This window comes from Lolium rigidum, chromosome 1, assembly GCF_022539505.1.
Source record: "Lolium rigidum isolate FL_2022 chromosome 1, APGP_CSIRO_Lrig_0.1, whole genome shotgun sequence".
Lineage (NCBI taxonomy): Eukaryota > Viridiplantae > Streptophyta > Magnoliopsida > Poales > Poaceae > Lolium > Lolium rigidum.
Window position 1 is genome coordinate 103,457,480 of NC_061508.1, and position 11,662 is coordinate 103,469,141.

General features: G+C 41.9%; 2 protein-coding genes across 2 annotated transcripts in view; both read left to right on the forward strand.

The window, feature by feature from the left end:
• The first annotated feature begins 382 nt into the window (after nt 1-382).
• Nucleotides 383-3,119, forward strand: LOC124704638 (nuclear transport factor 2-like). The gene is made up of 2 exons (XM_047236934.1): nt 383-754; nt 2,780-3,119. The coding sequence occupies exons 1-2, from the start codon at nt 458-460 to the stop codon at nt 2,849-2,851; spliced, it is 369 nt and encodes a 122-aa protein (XP_047092890.1). The 5' UTR covers nt 383-457; the 3' UTR covers nt 2,852-3,119.
• A 3,799-nt stretch (nt 3,120-6,918) lies between these two features.
• Nucleotides 6,919-11,662, forward strand: part of LOC124704726 (receptor kinase-like protein Xa21) — a 28,091-nt gene continuing 23,347 nt past the window's right edge. Inside the window, exon 1 of the mRNA XM_047237017.1 lies at nt 6,919-9,778. Within this exon, the coding sequence (XP_047092973.1) occupies nt 6,997-9,778 (2,782 nt within the window). The 5' untranslated portion in view covers nt 6,919-6,996. The remainder of the gene's footprint in view (nt 9,779-11,662) is intronic.

The following is an 11,662-nucleotide window of genomic DNA, read 5'->3' on the forward strand; positions in this document are numbered from 1 at the left end:
CATGGTGGCACTAGACTTATGGAGGTACCTGTTCTGTGGTGTGTGTTGTATCGCTACTTCTATTCGCCATGAGGGCTTTATATATAAAGCCGGGCCAAGGGCCTTATGTTTAAAAAACTTCAAACCACTGGATTCAACTCTATGAATATGTTCAAGTAGCCCACTAAAACGAGCCCACGAACACACAACAGCCCATGAAAACCGAGTCATATCCTAAATAAAAAAATTCCATCCCAGCCCAAATGCCCAACGCGGTATTCCTCCATCGGCGGGCCCAGCCCCGATGGCGTAGCGTCCTTCCCACGCCAAGCCCCACCCACGCCCATCCCATCCAAATCAGCAGCAATTATTATTCCCCTTGGCGAACCCCTCTCCCCATTTACTCCAAACGCCCCCGAGACCGAGCCGGCCGCATCCACAGCTCCAAACCCTAGGCGAGGCGAGGAGAGGCGCGGCCATGGATCCCGACGCGGTGGCCAAGGCCTTCGTGCAGCACTACTACCAGACCTTCGACTCCAACCGCGCCGCGCTGGCGGGGCTGTACCAGGACGGCTCCATGCTCACCTTCGAGGGCGAGAAGTTCGGCGGCGCCGCCGCCATCACCAACAAGATCGGATCCCTCCCCTTCCAGCAGTGCCAGCACAAGATCGACACCGTCGACTGCCAGCCATCGGGGCCCCAGGGCGGCGTCCTCGTCTTCGTCTCCGGCACCATCACCACCGGCCCCGGCGAGCACCCGCTCAAGTTCTCACAGGTCCGCGCCACCCCCGCCAAATATTCCCCTTGTTTCTTCCTATTACGTGCCGATCTGTTCCTATTGGTTGCTGCGCTCCTTCGTTTGGCCCCAAATCATACACAATCGGACGGAGCGGTCTTCCCTGGAACTGGTCGACTCTCGATTTGTTGATAAAAAAAATGTTTGTCTGATATGTCCATAACTCTTACTATCGTGATGGCTGGGTTTGGTCGATCTCCTAGCCTAGCCTTTTTTGTTATCAATAGATTATACTTGATTACTTACAGTAGTATATTTGGGTAGTAGTTGTATTTGTTTGAGCCGCAAGCCTTATGTTGGAGATGTGAAACCGTGAGTTGCGACGTTTAGATCTCTGCCTCATAGCTGCCAAGTTTTCTTGTTTGTATAATCACTGGGTTCTCCCTTTGGTACTTCTATTATTTCCTAGCAATGTTTTTTTAGATTTGTTTGAGGTAGTTGAAAGGTAATTTGTTCATACGATCTGTACCCTGTTGTTCCCTATGTTACTATTCTTAGAATTTTGAATCTGGTCAAGAGCTTTTATTGACTACTCCCTCGGTCCTAAAATAAGTGTCTCAGCTTTTTCTAGATACACAAAAGTGAGACACTTGTTTTAGGAAGGAGGTAATCTATTGTGTAGTACTAACCATTCTCTTTGTTACAGCTTTAAGCTGTTTCTTCTCTAAGACTCCTGTGCAGTATGATTTGATTTTTCTGTTGTTTGTATCTAGTCAGTGGTGTATCTCCAAGTTTGATCTTTCATTGTTTCTTTGGCTCAGTTTATCTCAAGTCACTGACTTTGTTGATGTGTAGTGATTGACTTGTTACCAAATATTGATGTGCTGCTGTTTCATTCCGAGAACAGATACTACGGCTTTCTATGTTCCATCTGCAGTATTTTTTTTTGCATGACATTTAGTCCACTGAATCACATTTTTGCGTAATTTCCCTACTAGTAGATATTAGATCAAATATTAATGTCGTGATATCTTTTTTTGCCTGACAAAGTAATATGATGTCCGTGTTAATTATTTTTCTTCTTGCTGGAGTAACTTGACACTTAAGATGCTTTACATTCTTGTTCACTTAATTTTATGCTTGTATGCATGGAACACGTGGTAGCTTTAATTCTGTATTCATCTGAAATAATATGATTCATCTCCTTGTAGTGTCATGAACTTGGGTTATGTTTTTTTCCATTTGTTAGAAAGGAGGACTACATCAAGAATTTTCAGTCCCATGTAACTTGGAATATTGTCTGTTTGAAAGTATTAGATTGGAGTGGTGTACCGATTGTGCCGTTTCTGTTGGAAGTTTCACTGCCTTCTGTTCTGGAATTCCTGTCACCATACAGTTATATTCAGGTGGTCGTTTAAAAAAAACAACGGGATTATTCTTAAGTTGACCCAACTGTTTATGAAATGTACACACTTCTATACAATACCTCAACTGTTATCTTCTAATGCTGTACATCTTATATTTTTTAGGCTACACAAAGCTTCCTCGTAATCAATACGGTGATATTTGTATTTGTATTTTGGAGTTTCTAGATAGAATTGAGCTCTGCTCATTGGATTAGATGGTCCTTTCAAATAAAATAATTTGCAATTCAGATCTCACGTGCCTCCCCTCTTTAACCACTTAATGTTTTATAATACTTATGTTAGCATTTTAGAACACTGTAGCTCTTAGATGGTTCTTGATTGCCTTGTATGACTGATCCTTTGAATGGGGCAGCTAATTCGCATCCATGTCCATGTATTCACTGTTTGTTCGCATGAATACTATTAGGATGGTTTTCTTTTCTGACAGGAGATGTCCTTTGAATGAGGCAGCTAATTCACATCCATGTCCATGTGTTCCCTCTTTGTTTGCATGAATATTATTAGGATGGTTTTTTTTTTTCCGACACGAGGTGTAGGTTACGAGAGTTTCATGGAAGTACATTGTGATGTTCATTGTAGTTGACGGCCATATAAGGATGTATAATGTTTCTAACCTTGTGACCCACTGTATTTGCAGATGTTCCATTTGCTGCCAGCTGGAGGGTCCTTCTACGTGCAGAACGACATGTTCCGCCTGAACTATGGTTAAGGAAGGTCGAACACTCTTGCAGCAAAGAACTGGTTCAGGGATTTATGTTGAATGATGAATACCGAATGATGCTGTAGACTCTTTGCTTGTTTGTCAATTTGTGGAAATCATCGCAAGAAATTGCCAGACTCGATAGGCATCAGCCAGATATTTCTTTATTATGTGTGGGATGTAGTGTGGCCTTGCATTGTTGTCGCTCGGGTAACACTTTCTCTGGAATGCTGAAGGAAACCGTTGAAGTATTGTCAATGCATGCCATATTTGGGTTTGTTTTGTGGTCATTTAAGCTTATTACTTTTCCATGTCCCAAGAATTTCTCCCCTGGCCTTGCTTGGGTTACTGTAATTTACACTTGCTGTCAATGCTGAAACAAATGCTGGGAATGGTACTCTCTATCTCATCTCAGTTTATTATGCCTTAATGTAGTTTAAATTTTTTTACCATTATTTGGCTGAATGAAGTAAGGATTATATCTCACAAAAATTATATCAGTGGAAACGTTTTTTAAATAAGAATCCGATAATATTTTTTGTTCCATATAATCTATATTTTATTGACCAAATTTATCGTTAATATTTTCTTAAAGAACGTGAAGCCTAATAAATCAACATGAAAATGCTGAAAAATAAAAATACTTCATGTACAATTTGCAAAGACTAGTCACAATGAAAAGTATTGTACACAGTAACTTTCATCATATTTAATATTTTATAAAATGCAAATTTATATGCCATTAAATTTTCTAGTTCTGTCTTCCTATGATACAACTCTATCACTCTTATCTCTCTCCTTATTAATTGTTGCCTCACATTAGATTTTTGTCAACATGATATATATGTTACACTACTCATAGTAGAAGTAAAATAGGTAGTAACATTACATACCTCAAAAAAATTCGGTGACATGACAATAAATAAAGAAAGAAATTGATGTGCTAAATAGCTATGCTATCATAACATCACACGATGAGTCAACAACAAAATAAATGACAGAATCCATGAAAAATACCACACAAAAGTTACAACCCACTATGAAGCAATGTTCAAGAAATTGTTAACCGTTAACTTATCAGTCAGTCTCAAAATGAAGATTAATCGTTTATCGACCGATTTTTCGAACAGTGCTATGAAATTAGTAACATAAACTAGTAACATTTGCATGTTACTAGTCTAAATTACTCTTCACTACGACTAATCTTAGTATTTACGATACTTCATTATGGCTAGTCAATAAGAGCATCATAAGTATTCCCTCGGATTGGTACTAGATAAAGTTTGACCATTAATTTGGTCAACAAAATATGAATTATATGTCAAAAAAATTATACCATTATATTTGTATTTTAAAAAGGTTTTCAATGATATAATTTTTGTGACATATATTCTATATTTTATTAACAAAAATAATGGTTAAACCAATTTCTTCAAATACTTGCATGTTAAACCGTATGATGGTAAAAATCTGATTTGGCACAATAATTAATACGAAGAGGGGTGAAAGTGGTTCATAGATAAATATCATATCATAACATGTAAAATTAAAAATTTAAATGCAAATATATCGTGTATATAAATTTGCATTATGATTGTACTAAATATTAAATATAATGGAACTACCCCTCTGTAGACCAACACATATTTCATGAAAAAAAATTAAACTATTTTTCTTAATAAAAATGAATTATATATCACAAAAATTATATCATAGGAACGATATTTTAAATATGAATCTAATGGTATAATTTTGTTCCATATAATTCATATTTTGTTGATCAAATTTATGTACATTTTTCTTAAACTACATGCTAGCCTAATAAACCTTACGCATAAAGTATGATACTACCCCATGATACTATGCAATATAGAAGTGGTATCATAAACTTATATCATATACATGTGTATTGTATGATACTTTCAATTGTGACCAGTCTTAGCAAACTGTAGCATACGTGGATGTTAATTCTTTTGATAAGACTAGCCACAATGGATGATATCATAAAGTAGTATCATGTATACTTCCTCCGTTCTCAAATAAGTAGACATCTAACTCTAAACGTTGTCCAAAAAAAATGTACTCCTATCTTTTCAATGCACTTTAGTTGCTTCTCTCTCAATCGCATGGAAATCAAACCAGCACATGTTCTTCTTGTTTTTTTACATGCAGTTAGTTTATTGGAGTTGATATAATTAAAGAAGAGAGATGCATGTTCTCAATGTATTTTAAACTCCACTTCATAATTTATCTTGAAAACCCGCATGTACACTTATTTGTGGACGGAGGGAGTATAATACTAGTGTATGATTATATCTCTACAATGCATGTCATCGTATAGTAGTATCATAATCTAGTTGTATTTATGCAAAATTGTGTAAATTTTTGTTTGGCATTAACTTTTCTAGTTCTACCTACTATGGTCCAGTATCTACTTATGATACCACTACTCTCTCCATATCGATTTATAGGGGTATTACGCATTTCAAGATAAAATTTTAACTACTAATTTAGTCAACAAAATATAAGATATATATCACAAAAAATATACTATTGGAAACTTCTTTTGAATATAAATTCAATAGTATATTTTTTTATAGTATATATCTCATATTTTGTTGACCAAATTGATAGTCAAATTTTCTCGAAATGTTAATACCCATATAAACCGGTATGAAGTACTTCCATCTCTTTCATCATTAATTGATGTGACACCCATTCTTCCCCCAAAACACCCGGCAAAAAGTTTGTACGAAACCAGGAACCGCTCCCATGAAACCAGGAACCGCTCCCATGAAACCAGGAACCGCTCCGATAACTGGGCGATCTCTGCTAGCAAACTACACCGGCCAGCCGCCGGTCCCTGCCTCCTCCGTCGGCCGTTCCGGCGACGGGAGGGGGTGGGGACCCCGGAGTATCGGCTCTGGTCAGTAGTTATTGGCAAGTGTTTTCTTGGGTCGCCGTTCTATGGAGAAGATTGCGTCGCGTCGGAATAATTTGCCTCTGCTCTTTCTCCATCTCGGCATCGCTCTAACCGGTGACATCGGAAGGCAGGTGACCTGGTTTTCTCGCCGGTCTTCGGATCTGGTAAGATTCGTATCTGGCGGTTGGCGTTCGGCACTCTCGCGGGTGACGGTTGCGTTGGCTGCTGCAGTTATGTCTGGCGTCTTGCAGTTGGGTGTGAGGATGACGGCAGGCGGCAGCGTTTGTCTTCTTCGACTGAGTCTGGAGATGATGACGGTGTTGGGATCTGGTGACCATGGGGAAGATCCCCGGCCGACGTGCCACAAAGTCTCGGGCTCGTCCTCTGCAACGACCCGGTTCATCGGCTCAAAAAACATCATTGAATGCGATGGTGCTCTCCCAGATCTAGGCGTGGTGGTTGTTCGCTTCTTTTTCCAGCGCTACCATGGTGACAGTGGAGGAAAATGGACGATGTTTCGGCGAGGCACAGGTTTCTCCAAGGGTGAACTTGTAGTTTTACTTCTTGTGAGTTTTCTTGTGCAAAGTTGCTTGATGCAAATGTTTATTTTGTGTGGTGACCATATGTGTAATTTCTGTAAACAGATTGTCTAATGAAATATATGGTTACATCAAAAAAAAATTGATGTGACACATCCGCATTTTTAAGTACGATACCCTCACTGTGGGTAGTCTAAAACACGAGATATCATCCTAATGCGCCGAAAAACCTGACAAGAGTCATCGATGTCGGCCTGATGGAACGTGGAGGAGTGTAGTGGTTTAGATCGGGGCTCACTGTCTTGCCGCTCTCGTTCGTCCTCTGCTGTTACTAACGAGAATCATCGATGTCGGCCAGATCTCTGCCTCTCAAACCGAATGACCCGCCGTGATTGTTGAAACACGCACAAGGCCGTCGTCTCCATCGACAGTACACGGCACGCCCCCTTGTCCCCTGGTGCGCCACTGCCAGTTCACGATGGAATATATTCCACCGACGTGTTGTTGCGACCAATGGTCTTCGTTGATAGACATATCTATGGCCGCAAAGGGCACATATGCATCATTGTATCAGCAAATGTATTCATTTCCTGTCTATTTATAGGATAGCTCCCGAGTGATTTCTGCTCGTCGACCAGTCCTCGTCAACACCAAATCCCTCTCCCTCCTCCAAGCCATCCCAGAAACAAATAATGGCTGCTGGTATCATCTTCCTGTGCTTCACCCTGTCCATGTTCATGCTGCATTGCGGCCACTGCCAGGCGATACCGCGAACTGGTACCGGCGGCAACCTCACCTCCGTGCAAATGCAGACACTCGCACTGCTCTCCTTCAAGTCCATGGTGTCTGACCCTGCCGGCTTGCTTTTTTCGTGGAACAGCTCCAGCCACCCGTGCAAATGGCGCGGCGTTGGGTGCGGCCGCCGCAGGCACCGCGATAGGGTCGTCGCGCTGAGCCTCAACTCCCTCGGTTTGTTGGGCAGTATGTCCCCGTCGCTGGGCAACCTCTCTTACCTCCGTGTCCTCGACCTCGGGGGGAACAGCCTCACAGGGCATATACCTCTGGACCTGGGCCGTCTTCGTCGGCTCCGATTGCTCAACCTCACAGCGAACTCGCTCCAGGGAGACATCCCAGTGACCCTGGGACGTTGCACCAGTCTCATGAAGCTTCTCCTCGCCTCCAACCACCTGCGGGGCGAGATCCCAGGTGAGATCGGTGCACTGGGAAACCTTGTCATTCTCAGCATCGATGGCAACGACTTGTCGGGGAACATCCCACCATCGCTGGGAAACCTGACGTCGCTTGTCATCATGAGTCTCGCCAATAACTCCCTCTCAGGCACCATCCCTGCATCCTTTGGCGATCTCTCCAGCCTCCAACAGCTCCTCCTTTGGCTGAACCATCTCTCTGGCCACATACCTCCGTCTCTTGGCCGCCTCTCCAACCTCTTCACGCTTGACCTGGAAACCAACAACCTGACCGGCCCCATCCCACCTGCCATCTGGAATTTATCGTCACTGGTCATCTTTGCCGTGAACGTCAACCAGCTCTCGGGGAGAGTACATCAGGATGCATTCCACAAGCTTCCTCACCTCCAGGTGTTCTCCCTGATGGAGAATCTCTTCCATGGTCATCTCCCGTCGTCCCTTGTAAACGCTACCAACCTCGTTGAGTTCGAGGCCGCCTACAACTCCTTCACCGGCACGGTGCCTCCGAACATCGGAAGGTTGCAGAGCCTCCAATGGTTAGTCCTGGCATTTAACTCTCTCGAAGCTAAAAGTCCTGCGGACTGGGGTTTCATGCGGGCATTGACAAACTGCTCCCAGCTACAAAACTTGGAACTGCGCTATAATAAGCTCAGTGGGAGTCTTCCTTCTGCTGTTTCCAATTTATCATCCACGACGCTAACATTTCTTTCCCTCGGCAACAACGAGATTTCAGGTCAGATACCTGAAGAAATAGGTAACCTTGTGAGTTTGCAGGACCTTGAACTGCACAACAATTCTCTTACAGGAAATATCCCATCTTCGCTTAGTATGATTCGAGATCTGACAGTTTTGAGACTAGATAATAACAGCTTGGGAGGGCCAGTCCCGACAACCATAGGTAATTTAACTCAACTTACCAATCTGGCCCTAGCAATGAATGACTTAAGCGGAATCATTCCGAGTACTGTAGGAAGCTTGGTGTCTCTACTGCAACTAGACCTCTCTAGTAATTATTTCACAGGGGCGATCCCCAGTAGTCTATTCAACATCACCACACTTGCCATATCTCTTGATATCTCCAATAATCTTTTGGAAGGATCCATACCACCTGGCATTGGGAATCTACAAAACCTTGCAGAGTTTCATGCAATGTCTAATCAGCTCAAGGGGAAAATTCCTATTACTCTAGCAAAATGCAAGCTTCTCCAGATTCTCCAGCTACAAAATAACTCATTCACGGGTAATATTCCATCACCCTTGAGTGAGTTAAAGGGTTTAGAAATTCTCGACCTCTCAAGCAACAATTTTTCTGGCCAAATACCAAAGTTCCTTGGAGATTTTACCACACTCTATCATCTAAACCTTTCTTTCAATAATTTTGATGGCCAAGTGCCAACTGCCGGAGTTTTCGCAAATGCTACTGAGATTTCAGTCTTGGGCAATACCAAGCTTTGCGGGGGAATTCAAGACCTACATTTACCCCCATGTTTTCTTCACATTCCCAATATAAGGCACAAATTACCCGTGCTTGCAATTGTTATTTTGCTTGTAGCAACAATAACATGCATCGTTTCGCTGCTCCTCCTGTTCTTCTTTGCATGGCACAAGAAAAGAGCAAGCGAAACCCTTCCATCAGCCGTCATGCGAGGCTGCCATGTTGTCTCTTACCAGCAGCTGGCACACGCAACAGATGGTTTTTCAACAGCCAATTTGTTAGGTGAGGGGAGCTACGGATCTGTCTACAGAGGAAACTTATGTGATCCAACAGGAGGGGAAGATAATGCCGTCGCTGTAAAGGTACTAAAACTTCAGACACCAGGGGTGCTAAAGAGCTTCGCAGCCGAGTGCGAGGCGATGAGGAACCTACGGCACCGGAATCTCGTGAAGATAATCACAGCGTGCTCAAGTATCGACTTCAGCGGGAATGACTTCAAAGCAATCGTGTTTGACTTCATGCCCAATGGAAGCTTAGAAGAGTGGCTCCATCCTAACATGAATAACCAACCAGAAGAGAGACACTTGAGCCTTGTCCAGAGAGTGAGCATACTCTGTGACGTGGCTCATGCATTGGATTATCTCCATTTCAATGCAGCTGCACCGGTTGTGCATTGTGATCTTAAGCCAAGCAATGTGCTTCTGGATGATGACATGGTAGCACATGTTGGAGATTTTGGATTGGCCAGGATTCTTGCAGAGGGATGCTCATCTTTTCAACCCTCAACTAGCTCAATGGGATTCAGAGGAACAATTGGTTATGCTCCTCCAGGTTAGCATGATCTTCTTCTTTCATCCTTTATAATCATATATAGTGCAAAGAAAAATAGCTATTGGAGATTCACTTTAGACTGATACATTAGTTCCCTTAGTACATGATCTTGTATTTTGGTAATTTTGCTAGCCAGTACATGACTTGCCAATTCCCAAGTTTTCCAGTCCTATGTAGGTTGTTACCTTTTCTCCATTTTCGGCCAGGGGCAGCAACTTCGTGTATTGTCTTAAGTCAAAGTACATACCAAGTTCATAAATAAAAATATCAAACATCAACTTAGTTTCATTAGATTCATCATAATAATCACAGAGTTGACATTGCACATATTAGCACATCTATAAACCCGGCCAAACTTAGAAAAGTTTGACTTAGGATAAACATAGAACTTCAAATGATTTGGAACGTACTGAGTAATAAACATTGGTCTTGTGCAATGATTGAGCTAAGATTCAACCAAGTAATAAGACAAAAAAATAAAATAAACACCTATATCTATCATGAAAAGTGCCACATACCAAAGGCATAACCAAATGTATCTCAATTGCAGAACTAAGGTAGAATTGGGAAGAGCTGTTTCTGTCCTGAAGTTGGGATTGATCAGGATTGGGACGCGGTTGTATTGTAGATGTATAAAATCTCTTCATATTTTTATTAAAAATATCTTTCATCTTTGTATTTCTACATAACATCGATATCACTCCAAGCTACCTCAAAACGTTTTCCGAAAATCAAATGAACTAATCCAATCGAAAATGACCTGCTGGAGCCGCGTGCCGCGTCGGCGAGGCAGCAACGGAGCGGCCTTCCTGGACTGGATGAAGCTCTGCATGGCCGGCGAGAGGTACCGCAGCCGCGCAGCAAGCTCTAGGAGGCGCCGAGATGAGCCAGTAGGGCACCGCCTCCCGGAGAGCTCTCCTGAAGAGCGGTGCCGAAGCGAGCAACAAGAGGCGGGCCAGACCGGCGGGCGGCGGCGGATGAGCTCAGGAGCTACAAGCGAAAGGGATCGGCAAAAAAAAATTTTGGGAGGGGAAAAGAGGGTTCGTCTGATTTTTCCAAACAGCTCCGTTTCCTCTTTTTTTTTTTTTTATCTCTTCGCTTTCCAACACATTTTTTCTCGAGCGTACGCTTCCCAATGCTTAGGCCAGTGCATGAAGAGTTACTCTTGGTTGCGTTAACTTATGTATAACGTGAGAGGGGTTGTTGAAGTGTATAAGTCTCTTTCCATCAGTTGAAACTTATAATTTTTTTCGGGTAAAACTAGATATAGTAAGGATTACATCAGTCGACCACTTCTGAAAGGTCAGGCTCCTGAACCAAACCACATCATCGTTCTACTTTCTGTCCTCGTCCAATTGGCAAGACACTGAATTCTATGAGAAGATGATTTCTCTTTGTTTATGTTACGAAATTGCGATGAAATATAGTCTAATATTATTTCCTATAGAATTTGCACTACAAGGCTTCTATACGATATATTTCTATGAATCAAACATTTAATATAAAAAAATTCTATAAATATTTAATCCTACACTATCTTATACAAATCCTATGAAGCAAATAAGTCCTTATTATAGAGAGTAGGCCAAGGAAAACAAAATGCAGCTCACACGCGCCATGGTCCTCGGTTCAGAGGGTGTCTGGCTAACTCTGCATCTAGTTGTGTACATCCCTCAATGTAAAATACAACATTCTTGTCCATTATGTACAAGGAAAACATGAATATTGCTAATTATGCTCTACTCTAAAAGTACTACTTCCTATGTTTTTAAAAAAGCTTCACAACTTTTTTTTTGACATGGATGAATCTATAGCTAAAATATATCTATATACCTCAGTATTTAGATAAAGTTGTGAAGTTTTTTTAGAAACAGAGGGAGTAGA

Coding starts and splice junctions, on each gene's coding strand:
- LOC124704638 (XM_047236934.1), top strand. CDS start 458: ATGGATCCCGACGCGGTGGCCAAGGCCTTCGTGCAGCACTACTACCAG. Junction 755..2,779: donor ACCCGCTCAAGTTCTCACAG/GTCCGCGCCACC, acceptor CTGTATTTGCAG/ATGTTCCATTTGCTGCCAGC.